This window comes from Rhineura floridana, chromosome 14 (assembly GCF_030035675.1).
Source record: "Rhineura floridana isolate rRhiFlo1 chromosome 14, rRhiFlo1.hap2, whole genome shotgun sequence".
NCBI classification, from domain to species: domain Eukaryota; kingdom Metazoa; phylum Chordata; class Lepidosauria; order Squamata; family Rhineuridae; genus Rhineura; species Rhineura floridana.
In genome coordinates, this window is record NC_084493.1 from 4,152,142 (window position 1) to 4,172,929 (window position 20,788).

The 20,788-nt window shown below is 44.0% G+C and overlaps 2 protein-coding genes across 5 annotated transcripts in view; one reads left to right on the top strand and one right to left on the bottom strand.

Moving 5' to 3' along the window:
- Positions 1-4,546, bottom strand: part of CLPX (caseinolytic mitochondrial matrix peptidase chaperone subunit X) — a 28,317-nt gene extending 23,771 nt beyond the window's left edge. Inside the window, exon 1 of one of the 2 annotated variants that reach the window (XM_061595973.1) lies at positions 4,275-4,546. In XM_061595973.1, the coding sequence (XP_061451957.1) occupies positions 4,275-4,344 (70 nt within the window). In that variant the 5' untranslated portion in view covers positions 4,345-4,546. The remainder of the gene's footprint in view (positions 1-4,274) is intronic. The other variant, XM_061595972.1, reaches the window with a different exon arrangement.
- Positions 4,547-7,268: 2,722 nt separating this feature from the next.
- On the top strand, positions 7,269-19,984 carry SPG21 (SPG21 abhydrolase domain containing, maspardin). 3 transcript variants are annotated; one of them, XM_061595639.1, is made up of 9 exons: positions 7,269-7,498; positions 9,443-9,535; positions 12,215-12,376; positions 13,655-13,735; positions 14,872-15,017; positions 16,014-16,122; positions 16,558-16,665; positions 18,605-18,745; positions 19,318-19,983. In XM_061595639.1, exons 2-9 carry the CDS (start codon positions 9,473-9,475, stop codon positions 19,447-19,449), a joined length of 942 nt encoding a protein of 313 aa, XP_061451623.1. In that variant the 5' UTR covers positions 7,269-7,498; positions 9,443-9,472; the 3' UTR covers positions 19,450-19,983. The 3 variants fall into 3 exon arrangements, with proteins under 3 accessions (XP_061451623.1, XP_061451622.1, XP_061451624.1); XM_061595638.1 differs by lacking the exon at positions 7,269-7,498 and adding an exon at positions 7,505-7,625 and having other exon boundaries at positions 19,318-19,984; XM_061595640.1 differs by lacking the exon at positions 7,269-7,498 and adding an exon at positions 7,820-7,916 and having other exon boundaries at positions 19,318-19,984.
- Positions 19,985-20,788: the final 804 nt, after the last annotated feature.

Consider the following 20,788-nt stretch of genomic DNA (forward strand, 5'->3'; position numbering starts at 1 on the left):
GGTTTTTGGGAGGGGGAACCACAGTAAAAAAAACCTCACAAGTAAATTGTCAAAATGACTGATTTTCCACAGACACAAACATTCTCTTTTTCACACAGAAAACATAAAAAACTGGTGAAAGCAGGATAGAGGGCCATAGCTCAGTGTCAGAGCATCTGCTTTGCATGCAGAAGGTCCCAGGTTCAATCCCTGGCATCTCCAGACAGGCTGAGACAGAACCCTGCCTAAAAGCCTAGAGAGCCGCTGCCAGTCAGTGGAGATGATACTGAGCTAGATGGACCCATGGTCTGACTCAGTATGTTCCTATGAAGAGCTGCATAGGAATTATAGAGAAGATCCAAAGATGAGAGAGATCCAGTGTCTTGGCCTATGAACCCTCTTGAGGCAGCTGGCAAACAAGCTTTGGAAAAGAGATCTCGCTACAACAAAGGTCTATGTAGAGATCAAAACAGTGCAGAACAGCAGTGGGAAACCTGTCGCCCTCCATCTAGCTCCCATCAGCTGTCAGCCATCATGACCAATGGACATGGATGATAGGAGCTGTAGTCCAGCAACAACTGGAGGGCCAGAGGCTCCCCATCCTTGATGTACAGTAAACAGGAGGGTGGGGCTATATGTGTTCACTTGTACGTGTGTTATCTCAGGACTCCCACTCTTTCCACCATGCATTCACTGTACCCTAAACAGCTGCATAATTCTCAACACCTGGGAATGGATACGCTTTGCAGGCAGGATTTAGCTGAACCACAGGCAAGCAGAATTTCCATATGTTGCTTTTCTTTTTTTCCACCATTTCACACTGTTCTTTTGGATGTTCCAGATCAAGAAATGTTAAGTTTCATAGGTCACTGCAGTGCCTGACTGGTGTCTGATTGTACTGAATCACTGGCAGAAGCTCCCTTTCCCCCTTCTGCCACAAGACCCTGAGCAACCAAGCATCAACATGAAGCGCTGAAGAGCTTACACAGCAGCTCCTGAAGAACAAGACCCAGGATCGGAGACTGGGCACTTCTTTGCACTGAATGTGACTCCTGGCCTACATGAAGCAATATTACAAAGTTCTCTGTGCAAGCTTCTCCCCTCCCCTCCCATGTCTTTTTGTAGGACTAGCTGGGAAACAAACATTATTCAGGCTGCAATCTTTTACACACTTCCTTGGAAGTGTGTCGAAATGAACCCGGAGTAGTTACATACAGGATTGTACTCCCAGGATGGAACTGGGAGCAAGAAGCAAAGAAGATGCAAAAGCAAAAAACACAAACAGCAGTAACAATATTTATGGCTGCAAGCTTTAACAAGTTCAACCAGCTGATTAATCAACTAAAACAGGGTTTATTAATCTGTGGCAGGATTTTAACTCCTATCAGCCCCAGCCAACATGACAAATAGTCAGGGATGATGGAAACTAGAGTCCACCATCTGAAAGACCATAGGCCGGCCACACTTCAACTGAAGTTTTAGTTGATTTAGGCCGCAATCCAATACAAGTCTACTCAGAAGTAAGTCTAACAGTACAGTACAGTACAGTAAGTCTAACAGTACAATCCAAAGCATGGATTGAGTTATTTTCCCCACCCTTCCTGAACAGATACATAGACACTTTTAAAGTTGACAACAAATATTAAAGGTCAGTAATTAAACAATAAATAAAATATGGGCCCTACCTAAAAGCCACAGAGAACTGGTGGCAGAGAGAAAATTTGAACCAGAGGCTCCTTGAGCCACTTATTTCAGACATTATAAACTGCTCTACATTCAGAGAAGAACTGACCAGTGTACAAAAATATAAAATATCATATAAAGCACAAGACAATATTAGACCCTAAAACAAGAAATGAAAACTACAGAAACAAAATAAACTAACTTGGGAAAGCTTGGGTGAAACATTTCTAGCGAACATTGAAAACAACAATGTTAGAGCTTGCTCCTCTTTTAAAGGAAGAGAATTCCAGAGAACTAACGATGCACCCAAAATCCTGCAAGGGGAAGAGGCTAAGGCTACAATCCAATAAGATGTCTACTCAGAAGTAAGTTCCACTCGGTTCAATGGGAGTTACTCCCAGGCAGGTGTGTACTGGATTGTAGCCTAAAACTCTCTTTAGTGTGCTTTGTAAAAAGTTATTTTGACTCTATTTTATAGTTACATTTACAATCACCAGTTTTGACCTTATTTTGTACACCACCCCAATATGTAATTTATGAAGGGCAGTTTTAAAACACCTAATAATTTATTTATATTTAATAAATAAATCTTCTAAACCTGACAAAGTGGGTTGCAGTCCACAAAAATTTATTATTTTTTATTAATTTATGAATCGCTATTCACATATGTCTCAGGTCAATTTACAGGCAACTCATAAGAACAGCTAAAACAGCAGTAATTTTTATTTCGGTCAAAGACCAGCAAATGAACAGCTAAAATAGTTTTTAAAACAATACAACCCCACCCTTGAGAAAGGTATAAAAAAAATTCCAAAAGAACACCTAAGGCAGAGACCTTTTCAACCAGCCCTACTTTATCTGGGAGTAAGCCCCCACCAAACTCAATGTGACTTACTTCTGAGTAAAGACAAGGTGAGAGATTGCACTCAAGCTGCAAACAGCCTCTTTGGATTGTCTCTAACTCTTTACATTCTACTCAGAGTAGACCCAGTGAGGTTTATGGACCTAAATGTAGGGGCCTCTTTCTCTATAGACCCTCTCGGGTGTTCAGATGAGCAGAGGGGGTCCTTCTGGTAGTTCTACCACCCTCGGAAGATTGGGTGGTGGGCAGCAGCCCAGGAGAGGACATTCTCTGGAGTGGCCCCTAAGTTATAGCACTCCCTCCCCACCGAAGTGCATCTGGCAACATCCCTGTACAGTTTTAGGTGAATGCTGAAGCGCACCCCTGCCATGGCTGACACCTGAGATGTACATTTTTAGGATCCACCCTGTTTTCTGTGATGTTATTTAGGCTGTTTTTAATTATGTGTTTTAAAATTGTTGTAACCCGCCCTGGGACCTCTTGGTGAAGGACAGGTGGTGATGATGATGACAAGAAGAAGACGACAGGTCCACTAACATTCACGGATCTACTCTGAGTAGGATCCCTTGATGGCTTTTGTTGCAAAAGGTTGTGAACACGGCAGCCTTGCTGGAAACTGACAGATAACAATTATTATTATTATTATTATTAAATTTATATCCCACCATTCCTCTTAGAAGGAACCCAGGGCAGCAAACAATAACACTAACTGCACTCTAAAATATCTTAAAAACAAACTTTAAAATATATTAAAATAAAACATACCCAGTCAATCACTGTGCTCTGCAGGTGAAGACCTCCTGCAGATACCATCTTATCAGAAGGTCCATTCCGCACAACACAGAAAGTGGACCTTTAGTGTAGTGGCACCTGCCCACAGGCGCCATCTCTGTTGTCTTTTCAGCACCTACTGAAGACCCTCCTCTTCCAACAAACCTTTTAAAGTAGAGACCTTATCCCGGTCTGCTTCTGTCCTGGAGATTTCTGCACTCTGCAGATAAGGGCCTCCTACAGGTACCATCTTATTACGAGGTCCATTCCACACAACATAGGAAGCAGACCTTTAGCATTGTGACACCTACCCTTTGTAACTCCCTCTCCTTAAATATTAGACAGATGTTCTCTGGTTATCTTTTCGGCACGTACCTTCCTCTTCCAATCAGCCTTTTAAGTAGAGACCTTATCCCAGTCTGTGTCTGTGCTGGAATTGCGTCTTAAGATGTTTTTAACTTTTTTTAAAAAGATGTTTTAACATATTTTTTAAAATGTTTTGTTTTAATATATTTTAAAATCTGTTTTCCAGATGTTTTAGAGTGTTTTTAATGTTTTTGTTTGCCGCCCTGGGGTCCTACTGGGAGGAACAGCGGGATATAAGTTTTAATAAAACAACGTAATAAATTAACACAACTTCTTAAAAAAACACATTAAAGGAGAACATCTTTAAAAACACATTAAAGCGAAATACCTTTGAAAACATATCAAAGCAAAACATCGTAAAAAGCAATTCCGACACAGACACTAAATAAACTGTGTATGGAGGGGTGGCTTTTTGTGTGTGTGGGGGCGCTTGCCTGTGAACAGGAGGGGGAGGGGATTATGCCCTGAAGGGCGTGGCCGAGGCCTACCAACAGGCGAGGCCTGCCCACCTGAGGGGAGGAGGCCTACTCCGGGCCGCGACCGGGGTACGGGAGCGAGAGGGGAAGGGGCTCTGGCTCCGGCCAGTACTGCTGCCGCCCACCCAGGCCGTTACCTCTCCGCGCCGACGGCAGCGAGGAGCTGAGGAGCCGCGCGGCCGCTGCGCAGGTGTTACAGGCGGCCATCTCCGCGCTCCCCCTTCTCCAGCCCGCTGGGAGCGCCTGGCGTCGAGTAAACACACCCGCCTCAGCTCGGCCTTCTCCACGACCCCGCCGCCAGTCTCCTCCTCGACGCCCTGTGTGGCGTCACAGGCCACTGAGGAAACTCCCACACCGGAGAACTACGACTCCCGGCATGCACGACGCCGCGCCTCAAGGCGCTCGGGTCGGAACGAGGCGCCCGGAGCCTCATGGGAAGAGTAGTCAGTATGGTACATACACGACGGAGGAGGAGGGAAAGATGATACCTAGACAGAAAAGAAGGGACATTGCGGAGCGGCTTTGCGTGAGAGCGTCACATCGGAGGAGTGCACGACGGGAGTTGTAGTACATAAGGAGCACTAGGACTTCTTTGGAGTCTTTGGGAAGGTCAGGGCTGAGGAAACCTTTGGCCCTCCATATATTGCTGGTCTACATCTATCATCCCTGACCATTGGCTGTTCTGGCTGAGGCTGATGGGAACTGGAGTCCAACAAACATCTGGAGGGCCAAAGGTTCCCCAGTCCTGTAGGAGGCTAGACAGGAACCTGGAATGGTGAATGTCAGCCTTCCTCCAGCCTGGTGGTGTCCAGGGGTGGTATTCAATGCTTCTTACTCATAGTAGACCTGTTGAAGTTAACAGACATGACAAACTTGCATTCATTAATTTCAGTGCATCTACTCTCAAATAGGACTTAGTTAAATGCCCCTCCCCCCATGTTTTGGACAATAACTCCCATCAGCACGGTTGCAGTCCAAAACATTGCCGTCCAAAACATCTGGATGGCCCTAAGTTGGGGGGTACTGCTATATTATGAACCACAACAAAGTCTGCTACATCTTGCCCTCCAACTAGAGTGGTTAACTCTACCGTCTAGCATGTGATTTAAATGCCCACATTAAAGGGAGATCAACTGATTGTACTGAGAAGTACCATCTATACTGTGACACTTCTGTCTGCCTTTTGCAGGAGGTTCCCAGTTATCTCAAGTATTATTCAAGTATCTAGGAATACATGGGGATCTATCAACTCCCTACCTGGAACTGACCCTGGCTGGGACCTTAGGCACGCAAAGGGCAAGGTTCAGGCCCTGGAATCTCCAGGAAGCACTGGGATGAACTCCTGCCTGAACTCCCGGAGAGCTGTTGCCAGTTAGTGGTTCTTAAACTTCCCCCCCCCATGGGCCACTTGAGAATTGCTGATGGTCTTGGCAGACCACTTAATGATCTTTCTGCCTTTTGTAGCAATCGTAATGTGATGTGCTGGGGCTGTATTCTAATTGAATTTCTGCTGCTCCTGGCCGCTCTCTGGTGCTGGCCCTGACACCAGTTGCTGCACTTTAGGGATCTCACTTTATACAAACCTAACTTGACAAGGATGCGGCAGTGGCTTGCGTAACTGCCCTCTCTCCAGGCTGGTGCTCAGATCTCACCTATTTTTTGTTCTCTTCTCCCCCCCTCCTGGCCGCACAAAGAAACAGCAGGCTTGACGTGATAGCAAAGTTAGCCTCCCATGTCCACCTTGTACATTAAATGGCATAAAATCCCAGTCTGCATCTGCACTGAAATTGTTTTTTAAGATGTCTTGTTTTAAAGATGTTTTTAGTGCTTTATCATTTGTCTGCCACCCTGGGCTCCCTTGGAGAGGAAGGGTGAGATATAAATTTTAATAATAATAATAAAGCAATAATTAGCATTAGGATTTAATCAATTTGTGTCATCTCGAAAAGAAAATGGTTCATGGTAGGAGTACTGGTTTAATTTAATATTCAACATTTGACAGAGTATATATATTATTCTTTGAACACCAAAGTCAGGATCATTCAGACCATGGTATTCCCGATCTCTATGTATGGATGTGAAAGTTGGACAATGAAAAAAGCGGATAAGAGAAAAATCCACTCATTTGAAATGTGGTGCTGGAGGAGAGCTTTGTGCATACCATGGACTGAGAAAAAGACAAATAATTGGGTGTTAGAACAAATTAAACCAGAACTGTCACTAGAAGCTAAAATGATGATACTGAGGTTATCATACTTTGGACACATAATGAGAAGACATGATTCACTAGAAAAGACAATCATGCTGGGGAAAACAGCAGGGAGTAGAAAAAGAGGAAGGCCAAACAAGAGATGGATTGATTCCATAAAGGAAGCCACAGACCTGAACTTACAAGATCTGAACAGGGTGGTCCATGACAGATGCTACTGGAGGTCGCTGATTCACAGGGTTGCCATAAGTTGTGATCGACTTGAAGGCACATAACAACAACAAATATATTATACGTCACCTCTGGGTGGCAGGCACCACCCAGGTTTTAGGTTAGGAGAAGCTGCAATATGTCAGAAACAACTTTCCCTGTCCACAGTGAGCTTCATATCACCACTGAAATCAACAGGCTAGCTCTGTGAGGGAGCAGCGCTGGAATAAGATTTGCAATAACAGTCAAACCCAGAAGGGGGGCAAGGTGGCACTACCCCCCCAATTCTAAATGTAATGGTGGGTGGAGGGGATTGCCAATGACTTGTGGTAACAATTCATAAATCTTGCCCCCGCCAGAGCTTGGAAAAGTTACTTTTTTGAACTACAACTCCCATCAGCCCCAGCCAGCATGGCCACTGGATTGGGCTGATGGGAGTTGTAGTTCAAAAAAGTAACTTTTCCAAGCTCTGCGGGGCCCCCCTTTCTGTGGACACTCTTGGTCACAGTGATAAAGTAAGGGACTCCAACTCCCATTACCCCTTGCGGCTGGGTCTCATGGGAATTGTAGTCCACCAGCATCTGAAGGGCCTCAATTTTCCTACCCCCCCCCCCGAACCCAGCGTGCGCTTGCGCGTGGGGCGGAGAAACACGTGACGCGAGTCTGTTCTCCTTCCGCCTCAGTAGTCATGGAGCCCGTCGAGCTCAGGCCCCTTCCCCTTTCAGAGTGTGTGACGTCAAGTGACTGGCGTGTCCCGTTGGTGCCGTGTCCCGCCTATTTGGGAGGCGCGGGCGGGCGGTGGGATTGGCTGCTTTAGGGCGCCGCGAGACGAGGAAGTTGAGGAGGCGGCGGGGGGTTAGGAAGATACCACTGCGGTGGGAGGAGAAGGGGGATACTATATTGGGCACTTCCCCCCGTCACTCCCGTCCTGTGGAAGATCCGGTAAGAAAGACGGGGAGCAAGGACTTGGACCTCAATGAGGTCGTTGGGGTCCCTATAGGGGAGGGAGGTTCGTTACCTTACCCCATGGATGAAGCAAGTTTGTAAGGGGTGGTGAGATGAAGCAATGGTGAATAAGTTATTTATTATTTAATAAATAAGTTGCTGCTGTAGTTTCATGTTAATTGCTGTTTATTTGTGAGCCATAGTGATGAATAGTGAGACCCTCAGCTGGGCTTCAAAAGCCCCTCACAGAACCCCAAAGCTCACATGCTCAGCTGAAGCCTATCTCACAGGATTGTTGTGAGGAGAAAAGTGGGGAGGTGGGAGGATCGTGAAGTAGGTTCTCTCCCTTGAGTTCTCTGGAGGAAAGGGGCGTGTGTGTGTGTGTGTCTAAATAGCAATTCCAAAGTGAGCTGCGGTGAGTAACGTGCTGGGAGACTTTGAGATGGGTATGGAAATTACTTTTTTTAGTTGGGGTGGGGGTGGGACCTGGGAGGTTGGGAGAGGAAATGCTAGACTAAAAAGTGGTAGTTGCTAAGGGGGGGGAGGTTGCACTTCACACAGTTGAATGTGGAAAGATAAGGTAAGATTTGGTTGGCAAGTGTGGTTGCTTTATGTTCAGAAAGTTTCTGAATTTGTGTACAGCACAGCAGTATATATGTTTGTATGCAGATGTAATTGATGAAGCTTTCTTTAATCAGGCAACAGATCTCAACTCTTAAAACACACCCTTCTAGAGCATATGTATAATCTTATTGCACCAAGAGCACCCATGGTGCTTTCCAGAATAATATAAGGAAAAACATAGGTCTCTGCCCCTAGCAGTATACAATCTGGATTTTGACAGAAGGAGAGGACAACAGAGGAAGAGAAGAAAAAACAGCAACAAGTACTTGAGAAAGTATTCTGGAATACTCTGGATTACTTTCAGTAGGGGATGATGACTAACCCTACAATCCAAACTGTGTTTGCTCAGAAGTAAACTCCTTTGAATTCACTCCCCCATCAGTGGGGTTAGGATTGCAGCCTAAGGGCTTAAGCCAAAGGCTTTGTAGGAATGATACAATTGTATGATTGTTATATGTAAAAATAGGAAGGAAATACATTGGTTTGGCATGCTCTGTCTTTCTAGAAAGGCACAACAAAGGAAAACCATATAAGCAAGAGAGCAAAACTGTGGCTTTCAGTGGGGAGTTAAAGCCCCATTGAATTTAGCAGTGTAAACAGGTACAGATTTGCAGTGTAAAGTTTGTTTCATACAAACATTGCCTGTATGTCAGGCACCCTGTGCTTTCACAACAATGCTGGGTGGATCTATATAATGAAGCGCATATGTTATGGAAGATTTTGGGAGAGGCATTCCCTTTTGCATGAGAGAATGCCTCTTTGAAGATGGTGCTAATTGTCTGAAGTTCTTTATAAGCATTCTTATTTCTTTTATAAATGTATTTCTGGAATTGTTCAAGATGCGTAGCTCTGTTTACGGCACATAGCCTATTTTGTTGCTTTCATGATAAGGTTTCTGCAGTGCCATTTTGTTTGTTGTGAACTCTCTGCGAGGCTCTGAAATGTACCCCTTACCAAAATGTGCTTCATTGCTTGTATTCGCTGGCTGGCTGGCCTACATGGAGTAGCAAAAGTGGTTCACCTTTTGTTATGCACAGTTGTATGTTGCAGCAGTTCTGCAGCAGTTGTATTTTATTTTTAGGAAGAGAGGCCCTCTCTGCTTCCTTGCGGCGCTGAACTGGAAAGCATATTAAATTGCTTCCCTTTTAAACTTCCACGTCTTCTCCTCCCAACTTCTGGATATTTGTTGGTGGTTTAGAATTGGGAAGAATAATCAGCTTATGGAAGTTGAAAACAGGTTTACCCTGAAGGTATCGCTTGAGAATGTAAATGATTGTTTTTTTTAACTTGAAACATTTCCCCTGTTGTGTTTTTCAGGCTTTCTTTAAGGTTGGGCTCTTTACCGCCATGGGAGAGATTAAAATCTCTCCGGACTATAACTGGTTCAGAAGTACAGTTCCTCTTAAAAAGGTAGGTCCAGCTTTAATTTTCCCTCTCACCCTGAGCTAGCCTGAGGGCATGCATACGTGAGAGCTGCTAGTGCTTCTGACTTGGCTCTTTAGTTGCAAACTTGGAAGCATAGTTAAGCAGGGCCCTAGAGTTGGAAACGTGTCTTGTGTCATTAGACACCTATGGTCTGTCTGCCTGTGTGCCACTTGTGGGGTCAACTATAATTGTGTGGCTGGGAAGAAAGAAGGCCCTTGTGCTTTAAGGGACAGTGGGAATTTGGGGGTCTTCTGTTCTTAGACTTGCTAAAGAGTTTCCTGCGCTGCTTTCCCAACCGGTTAGTTACAACTTCTGCGAAATGTTGTAGAAATACCTTATAGGGTTTATGTACTTGTGTGTTCAGGTTACAAGCATGAGGCTTGTGGAAGTCCTTGCACTGAAGGTGTGTTAAAAAAATGTGAAGCCTGACAGGCACATTTCAAAAGCGAATGATGACAGTGGGTTTTATCTGACTGAGTTCCACTCAGAGTAGATCCATTGAAATGAATGAACCTTGGTTAGTCGTGTCGATCAGTTTCAACGGGTTCACTCTCAATAGGACTATCATAGGAGCCAACCCAATGTAAGCACTCTGCAGATTCACTAGCTAAGCGCTATATAGCTGGTGGTGGTGCCTGAATCGGCTGTTTGCCATCCTCCTATTTTATGTAGGAGCACCAGAGGGCTTATTGCAGAAACCTTGCAAAAGGATAGTTTCAAAAGTCTCATACTTCCCCAATGGACTGAACGTTTCTTAAAATGCTCTGCTTAAGCCTCATGCCACAAGAAGTCACTTATTAATCCTCTTTGATCGCTGAGGAGTATGGAATTGGGGGTGGAAGTGACTAATGGCTCTGCACATAACTCTGGCACAGTTCAGGCTCTCACTTTTGCCGTGGGAAAGTAACCAAAGTGACTGTTGCATAAAGTGATACCTTCCAGAAAAATCTGTCTTGTATACCGAGTTAGGCCATTGGTCCATCTAGTTCAATGGAGAAGGGCCATAGCTCAGTGGCAGAGCATCTGGTTTGCACACAGAAGGTTCGTGGTTCAGTCCCTAGCATCTCTAGGTAGGGCTTGCAAAGACTTCTGCCTGAAACCCAGGTGAGCCACTGCCGATTGGTGCAGACAATGCTAGGTTAAAGGGTCAATGGTCTGACTCGATATAAGGCAGCTTCCTCTGTTCCTGTGTACATGTTTGGCAATAGCTCTCCAAGGCTTCAGGATTGAGTCTTCCCTAGACCTACCCAGAGTTGCCGGGAATTGAACCTGGAAACTTCTGCATGCAAAACATGTGCTATACCTCTGAGAGATGGCATATTTAGAAAATGATTAGTGTCATGTGATGTGGTAAACCCATCAATCCTAGTCAGGATGGTCAATTAACAGGGATTATGGGAAATGTGGTCAAAGTACATCTGGAGGACACCACAGTGGCAACCCCTGATGCAAGTGTTCTGGTGTTCAGAGTGGCTGCATTAGAAGCATCCATCCATTAACCAGTTATTTGATAATGAGTGACACCTTGGCACTTGGACTGGATTTGGATCTGAAATGGCCATTGGACATAGTCTCATTTCCTTGCTCAGCCTACAGAGCCTGCAAAGGGAAGGCAGCTGCTTATTTCTTTTCTCTGAACCTTGAAGAGCAAAACTGCTCCTCCCCATTGTATTTTCAGTCTCGTGATTTGATGATGGCAAGAGTTTAAAGAGAGTCTGACTTCGCAAACATTTCAGATTTGCTTCTGTTTTCTCTAAATTGGATCTGTTCCAAAGTAGAATGTTCCATGCCTGTTCTTGGGCATGTGACATCTGTACTGACGAGTAAATTAAGTGTTCTTTGCCCTGTGGCCGTTTCTGATACTGGTGGTGCAGGGGCATACTTGGATCCAAAATCATATTGTCTGGAGGGGTATAAATAATTGGAGAGAAGGGAAGGAAATCATTTTTATAAAACCGTTTTTTGAAGCGCTGTCTGAAATGGGCGTTGCAAAACCATAATCGTTTCATCTCTTTGCTTTGCAGTAGAGGATCTTGCAAGACAAAGAGGCATTGTGTACATTACTTGTGGTGGGATAAATGCCTTGTATTGGTGGGTTGTGTGACTGTAGAGTCAGTTTCAAGCAGCCGATTGGTTGGCTTATGGAGCTGCTGGTTTCATTTCACAACCTCCAGATTCAGTACATGTCAGTAGGCAGTGCAAACATCAGAAGCGACAAGCTGAGACTTCTTTGCAAGCCATACAGCTATTGAATGCAAAGCAGGAAAGAGATTCCCTGGAATCAGTCGTGCAGTTAGGAAATTGTAGACACTGGAGTTAATGGTCTTATTCCCCATCCACCACACTGCCTTTAGATTAAGACAGAGCATTGTGAATATAATTTCACTTTGAACTGTGGTAAGCTAGCCCTGCTGCATTTGGGGGCTCTTCTGTCCAGTGGGGTCCTGGATTTCTTTCCCACAGTTCTACATGGATGATGCTACTGTCCAGAATGTAGCAATGACCACCAACCTGGATAGCTTTAAAAGGATTATGCATGTATTTATTATGTATGTATTAAATTCACCCACATCTTGCCTTCAAAGCTGCTGCAGAAACACTGCAGGGTGCCTTAAAAGAAGCCATTGCTAAGGTCTTCTTACCTTCTCTGAATTTGTCTTCCAGATTATAGTAGATGACGATGATAGTAAAGTTTGGTCGCTCTACGATGCAGGACCACGGAATATCCGGTGCCCCCTTATATTTCTCCCACCTGTCAGCGGGACTGCAGATGTGTTCTTTCAGCAGATTTTAGCCTTGTCTGGATGGGGCTACAGAGTCATTGCTGTGAGTGCCTTCAGTGCAATCCTGAAATGTTCAGTATTTGAGTGTCTGCCTGGGGACTGTGAAACTAGATTTTTGTATGTTCTCAAAGCAATATGGAATGAGCTAGATTGCATCTTTGGCTGTCTGATTCTGTCCTTGTAGCCGCTGGGCGCAAAACTTTCTTGTGTGCCTATATTACACGCACACATCTTTGCCTTTAACTCATGCTCTGAAATTTGATACTAAGGGCTTTCAGGTTGTATTTAACATTGGTGCGTTTTAAATGAGAAAACATTCCTTGGAGGCAGGAGGCTTTTGTGTCACTACCATCTAATCCTTTTTGGTAATTCAGATTATAAATATGGGAGTTGCCAACCTTTATAAAGCTGACAGATTGTCTTAAGAGCCAAGGTTTAAAACCTTGGATTGTACGTCTCTTGGGCTGTAGCGATAGAAGACTGATTGAGGACACCATCCCACTATTGTCCTAAGTACTAATTCCTTACATGGAAGCAAAGCTGTTGGAACTCCCTTCCACTGGAAACTTGTTAAACCTGAGTAACATTTGGAGAATCTTAGTTGGTTTGGCTTTTAGGTTCCAGGGCTGCTTATTATTAATTTTGGGCTGTTATAAAGAGTTTCAAGCCCTAGTGCTGATCACAATGTAGAATAGCCTGCTCCAACTTGGTGCCCTTTAAATGGGTTACAGCTTCCATTAGCCCCCACTGGCATGGCTGTGGTATCTGGGGCTGATGGGAGTCTGGGAGCTGTAGTCTAAAACATCTGGAGGGCACCAGGTTGGGGAAGGCTGGTGTAGAACATGAATAGACTTCTGAAAAATATAAAACATGACTGATGACTTCTGTAACTGTGAAATTATTTTGAAACATGTAAATGGGGGGTGCAGTGGTGTTCTTATACAGCTTTTTCACTATTAATGCCGACTTTCAATGTTTTAGGGGCAGTGGGTAAAATTGCAAATTAAATATTGAAATCCAGACTTGGATGGAAGACAGGAATGTAGAGAATAATAGGATTTCAGTAGTTTGCTTTCTAGCAAATGTGGAGAACCTTCAGCCCTTGAGGTGTTGCTGGACTACAACTCCCATCATGCCTTATTGTTGGTCATCCTGCGTGGGACTCATGGTAATCGGAGTCCAGCCACATCTGGAGAGCCACAGGTTCCTTACACCTGCTTTTAAATTATTATTACTGGTGCAGAGGCTTTAAAATGTGTATTTGTTTTTAAAAAATGTCTTTGTTAATGTCACCATAGTTAACCTACCTTTCTAATTTTAGTTGCAGTATCCTGTTTACTGGGAAATTTTTGAGTTCTGCGATGGATTCAGAAAACTATTAGATCATCTACAGCTGGATAAAGTTAGTGCCCTGAGATTGACAAATAGCCTGTGCTTACAATAAAAATGTTAGGTAAAAAGCCTAGAGTTTATTAAGAATCGCATTAATTGCCCCAACAAAGGGGAAGCCTCTCCTGTCGTTTTCCTCTCAATTAACTTTGATGCTGTTTTTCAGGACCTCTTTTTAAACAACGTGTGGCTTCTGACTAGAACTTGGCTGCTCTTAAATCCATAACAAACTTCTTGATGAAATATATTTTCTCTGAAACGGTTTAATAGCTTGCATACCAGCGGCTTGCATGAGCTGTGTGTAAAACAGCATAACTTATTTAGAAATGTCTATACTACTTCCTTTCGTCAAAAAATGTCCCAGGGTGATTTACAGAAAATTGGAAACAGGTTTCCACCAAATAGACTATAATTTGTTTCTTTGAGGACAATTGATAAATTTCAGAAACTACCCGGGGGGGGGGGAGAACATAATCCTATATAGAATAACTCATCTTTGTACAAATATTGTCAGAGCTGGTATAGCGGGGTGGGGGTCCCTCAGGTCTAGGGGCTGAATACAGTCCTCTAGGCTTCTGTCTGGCCCTTGGGACAGTCCCCAGGCCATACCCCCTTCCCACTTGCATTGTCTCCCTGCAGACAATGCCCCTCACTAGCCTTGCTTAACAGCCTCCTCAAGTGTTTTTCCCTGGCTGCAATGTGTCCTTGAACTCTAATAATGTTGCCCGGATGGACAATAGATGCTGTTGTGTGTAGAAACTAGCATACTGTACAATGGTACAATTCACGGTTAGTGCTCTGCTCACTTTTGCCTCTGGCCCGGCCCTTCACTGGCATGTGGCCCCTGGAAGGTTGTCTAGAAGGGAGTATGGCCCTCGAGCACCTTCCCCACCCTGTGGCACAGCATAGTGGATATAAGAGCGAGGTATGAATAGGAAAGCCCCGGTATGAAACGTGCCTCTAAGATAACCTAGTGAGAGTTTGTGACAGACAGGCCAGTCTCTCTCAGCCTTCTGTCTGCAATATGAGCAATAATACTGGCAGAACTAGCTTTTGAACACTAAACACCATACAAATGCATTAATAATAATAATTAAAAAAATAGAATATTGCTAACATTTATTAAGGCATCTTTGCTTTTAAAATTAGGTTCATCTCTTTGGGGCTTCCTTGGGGGGCTTCCTTGCTCAGAAATTTGCAGAATACACTCACAAATCTCCCAGAGTCCAGTCTCTGATTCTGTGCAACGCTTTCAGCGACACCTCCATTTTCAACCAGACATGGACAGCAAATAGGTGAGATATATGTAGACAAAACAAAATAAGTTTTTTGGGTGGTGGTGGTTGCTTGTTTAGTGACGTTAGATAGGTATAAAGGGTACTACTTGCCTATCACATGTTAACCTTGGGTTAGGCAGACTAAAGGCAAATACATCTTGGCCTTTGGAAAGCTGTTTAAAATACAAAGCTAAGAAATGCTCTATTTCTCAGAATTAGCTTTTGGAACAGAGAGAGAGAAAAAAACCAATAGTCAAGAAATCAGAAGAAGGCTAGGACTGGGGAAGGCAGCTATGAAAGAACTAGAAAAGGTCCTCAACTGCAAAGATGTATCACTGAACACTAAAGTCAGGATCATTCAGACCATGGTATTCCCGATCTGTATGTATGGATGTGAAAGTTGGACTGAAAAAAGTGGGTAAGAGAAAAATCAGCTCCTTTGAAATGTGGTGTTGGAGAGCTTTGCGCATACCATGGACTGTGAAAAAGACAAATAATTGGGTGTTAGAACAAATTAAACCAGAACTGTCACTAAAGCTAAAATGATGAAACTAAGGTTATCATTCTTTGGACACATCATGAGAAGACATGATTCACTAGAAAAGACAATAATGCTGGGAAAAACAGAAGGGAGTAGAAAAAGAGGAAGGCCAAACAAGAGATGGATTGGTTCCATAAAGGAAGCCACAGACCTGAACTTACAAGATCTGAACAGGGTGGTTCACGACAGATGCTCTTGGAGGTCGCCGATTCATAGGGTCGCCATAAGTTGTAATCACTTGAAGGCACATAACAAGAACAAAGCCATGTTAATGCAAATAGTTATTTAAGTTTAACAAGTACATGCTTTAACGCCAAGAGATTTCAATGTCTGTTGTGTTTTAAATGTTTGTACAAATAGCGGTTTGCACAAAATGTTTCACATGACAATCCTGATGCTTCTCCTGCAGTCAGGAGAAAGATTTTACACACACACATGCGCACTCATTCACTTTAATATTTCTCTCTTTCCAGCTTTTGGCTACTGCCTTCCTTTATGCTGAAGAAAATCGTTCTTGGGAATTTTGCATCTGGCCCTGTAGACCCCGAAATGGCTGATGGAATTGATTTCATGGTTGATAGGGTGAGGGTTCCCTGGTGTCCACTGTGCGATTTCATTCTAAATTTTGCATGCTGAAAACACATCTAATATTGGCTATTTTCCTCTTCCCTTTTTCCTTCAGTAGTGTCCTGTAGGTAGTAAGTCTGTGAGCAGGGGTTGCCTTGTATTTATTCCTGTGCATGCTGTTCTGGGAGCCTTTTTGGCTAAGGAGTAGGGTCAAAATGCTTTAAATCAAAAGTGGGGAACTACCATCCCTCCAGATGTTGCCAGGCAACTCCCATCATGCCTTGCTATTGGCCATCCTGACTGAGACTGATAAGATTGGAGTCCAACAACATCTAGAGGGTCACAGGTCCCCTGTCCCTGCTCTCAATAAACAAGATGATTGTGTTTCTTTACTGCCCTGTCTCAAAACAAATCCACAAGCTTTTTTTTTAATTTTTCCCCTCCTGAAAGCTGGAAAGCCTGGGCCAAAGTGAGCTTGCTTCGAGACTTACCCTCAACTGCCAGAATTCTTATGTGGAACCTCATAAAATCAGAGACATCCCTGTGACTATCATGGATGTAAGTAACTTCTTATTTAGCGTTTGGGTAATGTGGGGCTGGGATTGTTTTTTCATATTTTTGATGTAAGGTTATTCATACTTCATGATTTCTAGGGATAAAGTTCTTTCATACCTATTATTTCCATGGTTCACATTCTAATAATTCACAAAGCCAGACCACCTTTCAGCAAACTGACCAAATCCATCCGCTTGTCCACTTCTGCCAACTCAAAGGACTTCAGCAATCATCCTCACGTGAATGGAACTTGTGGGCTTTTTCCATTTGCAAGCCCAAACTACTCTAGTTGCGATGAACAGAATTTTCTGGAAGTTAAGAGGAGAGCGCTTATTGAGTGCAATTCAGGGATGATGCAAGGTCTCATTTTGGAGAGGGAAAGAATGTCAGTGATGGCACACACTTTAAAATATAGCTGTGCCGCTGTGTGATTACTTTCTCCGGGTGTAAGACATTGGATAAATAGTACTACTTCTCCATGACAGATGCTGTCAGAGTGGATTCATTTTGTAATCTGCCGTAATAAGCAAGCTGATGAGCTTTGCAGAATCAATGAACATCTTGAAGCGGGTGTGCCTCAGGCATAGGGACAGCTTGGCTCCCCCTCTGGTATTTAATGCCATGACAGATGAAAAGCAAGCACAGAACAGAGTTTAAATAAGGGGCGGGCAGCATTTGACTTGGTGTCTTCTAGCACTACCTAGTTTTTTCCTACTGTTAAAAGCTATGTGCAGAACTGCAGTTGACTTTCTACACCTTGGGGATTGTGGTGTTCTCCGTGTGTATGTGTATTCCATCCACGTTCCTGTGTGTGACATAGCTGTGTGGGTGGGCACGCTAAGGGTTGCCAACATGGTAGCCTCCAGATGTTGTTGGACTCCTATCTCCCATCAGCCAGACAGCGTGGCCCAATGCTCAGGGATGATGAACAGTCCAGCAACATCTGGAGGATCTTTGAAAAGATGTAAACAGCCAGTGGTGGTATAGTAGTAGAGTGTCAGCCTAGGACCTAGGAGACCAAGGTTCAAATTCCCACTCGGCTATGAGACTTCTCTCTCAGCCTCACCTACCTCACAGGGTTGTTGTGAGGGTAAAAGGGAGAGAGGGAGGAGGACCGCATTCGCCACCTTGAGTTCATTGTAGGAAAGGCAGGTATAAATGTAATAATAATAATAAAATAAGATGGTGAGGAAAAAGCACCATCACTTCTAGTTAGTACTGAAAAAACACACGCTGCTGTACTCATCAAAACCCTGCCTCTTAAAAGGCTAGCAGTAAGGTTAACTTCATCCATGGAGGCTGTGCTGCTATTGCATTCTCTCCCTCCTGCCCCCCCCAAAAAGGTTTCCAAAAGAAATGGAAGTAGCACAAGGGAGATGCAAGAGGCCAACAATATTGTGACACACATAGGTGCCACTCAGACGGTGACCCAATAAAGCGGGACAGGTCACTCCTACTGTGGAAGTTGCACTCTGCCTTCTCAACCATTTTCTGTGTCTGCAGGTGAAGGTCTGTTCCTTGTATCATATGTTCTTTCTCTATATCCTCAGCCACAATGGATGGCTCCAAGCTGGTTGGTCTAGGAGAGACCTCATATTTTTTTTGGAGAGGGTGGGTGGGAAATATGACTGGAATCTATGAAGGAGGGAATCTCTTGCTATGTCAGGCAGACACCCTTTCCATGAATCGTGGAGTCTTTGGCAGTCGTTAGCAGCACGTCTTCAAGCCAAGCTCCACCGATGACCTTCTAAAGCAGGAATGGCTAACCTGGTGCCCTCCTGATATTGCCATTGGCTGCAACCAGCATGGTAGGATGGGAGGTGTAGTTCAGCAACACCTAGAGGGCAGCAGGTTAGCCACTCTGGTTCTAAAGAGAAAATGCCCCACACGAGATTGCATGGGATCTGCAGATAGTTGTTAGCTTGGACTGCTTGTTTTCTAGGTGTTCGACCAGAGTGCTCTTTCCACTGAAGCAAAAGAAGAGATGTATAAGCTGTATCCCAATGCAAGGAGAGCCCACCTCAAGACGGGGGGTAACTTCCCTTATCTCTGCAGGAGTGCTGAAGTAAATCTCTACATCCAAGTAAGTCTGTACCTTCTTTCCACCTATCAGCTGTTTGGAAACCACAGAGCTTTGCCTGTGTTGTCAAAGGGCTTTATGCAAGCAGGGGTTAACATTGTGAATGGATTACCAGATGATAAGTGAAGGGGAGGTATAGTTCAGCAACATTTAGAGGTGGTTTCTGGGTCTGGGCTACGAGAGGAGGTGGGGTTTTAAGACAATCATATCCCTTCCCCCTCCACCCCCACATACACACAATGGGTAACTTAAGATTCATGGCACCTGCAAATGACCCTCCCTTTGAGTGATTTCGTGTCTGCTTGCATGCATTTGGACATGCTTGGTGGTGTTCAAATGTGCTGCTCCACACAGCAGACTCCCTGCTGTTTGTGATGCTTCTGAGAGGGGTTCCTGACTCTTCTTAGAAGGACACATCGCCTTCTGGTTGTGCTCTACAGCCCCCGTGAAGTGCATAGGGAGCTGTGGTGCTTACGCCCACCGCAGTGAAAGAAGTATTTTTCATCCATTCATGGAGTGCTGTGACTTAACAGGGAACGGTGAATTGGTACCACTTTGCCTATTCTCTCCTATAGATCCACTTACTTCAGTTCCATGGTACCAGATATGCTGCAATTGACCCCTCCATGGTCAGCGCAGAAGAACTTGAAGTCCAGAAAGCCAATCTCCAAGCCAGCACTGAGCAAGAGCAGCAGCAGGAGCTGTAGTGCCCAGGACTGGCAACAACACTTCATCCAGAAGGTCTTATCTTTTTTTTGGGGGGGGGGGGCAGTCTTCCCATCCAGTTACATCTTTCCAGTTTGCCTTTATTCCTTCCTACTTAACCGGTTAGAACCGTGTCCTTTAAAGTAGGCTGTACTGATTTCATTAAATGAAATGCAACTATGGACACTCGGTCGCATTGCTGTTTCAAATAAGGTAAATTCAGATGATAAAAAAAAGTTAAGGATGCAACTTTGGATGATTTGTTTTAAAAACAACCTGAGATGAACTTTTGCTACCAAAGCTTTCACTATTGTGTTCTTAAAAGAGAATACTCTTAAATATCCATGCTGAGAGGAGTATGTATGTATCATGAGCAAATTATATACGTCTGCAAGTTCTGTTACAATTGATAGAATATTTAGTTTTAAAAACTATGTTGAAGTGCCAATATTGCTATTACTTTTCTTTATATACCATTGCCAGTTAATGACTTCATTTGAGATTATAAATCTTTTTTTTTATTGTCTTGCTTTCTATTATTTTTTTTTGAATAAAATTTCAACTGGAAAAAAAAACTTCTCTGGTGGTGGCAAGAGTGTGTGTGGTAACTGCTCAGTCTGCACAGCTGTCCATAACATTTAAAATTCAAGAGTCTTTTCTGCTATGCAAATTGATACCAGCCTATGCCAACCTGGTGCCCTCCATATGTGTTGGACTATAACTATATATACTGGCTGGGGCTGATGGGAGTTGTAAACCAAAACATCTGGAGGGCACCAGATTGGCAAAGGCTGATGTATAAAAAATACACATGGGGAAGGCACCGACACTTCAAACAGCCTGAGATTTTCAATATAGCAGCTATTCCAAAATCTGATGATTTTGTTTAATTAAAAAAAGGAGAATTGCTTAAAGGAAAAATAGTTTATTTGAAAACCAGCCGTTATGCTTAAAACACCATTTCTAAAAAATACAAAACTTCATGACAAGTTTAAGAAAAGGGTACTTGTTGGTAGATACAAACAGGTGACCGTCCTATCTGTGTAGACTAGAATAAAGCCTACATGCCGCTGTGCAGTCAGGCCTGCCTGTTTAGAATTGTCTTGATCTGAAGTTGATACTCTTCCCATCCAGCAGACTTGTAGCTGTTTATATATACTGAGGAGAGGCTGGCCACTCTAGTTTATCTCCATGTGCATAGCTCGAAGCCAAAGACTAGGGATCCCCCAGCCCTCTGTGTGATGCTGTTGGACTCCCATCAGCCCCAGTCAGCGATGATGGGAGTTGGGGTCCAGCAACATCTGGAGGGTTGCAGGCCGCCCACCTGTGCTCTAAAGTGTA

What these genes read in the sequence shown, in the direction of transcription:
- SPG21 (XM_061595638.1), top strand. An exon ending in GTACAGTTCCTCTTAAAAAG is followed by an intron (nt 9,536 to 12,214) that starts GTAGGTCCAGCT and finishes TTTGTCTTCCAG; the next exon opens with ATTATAGTAGATGACGATGA. An exon ending in GGGGCTACAGAGTCATTGCT is followed by an intron (nt 12,377 to 13,654) that starts GTGAGTGCCTTC and finishes TTCTAATTTTAG; the next exon opens with TTGCAGTATCCTGTTTACTG.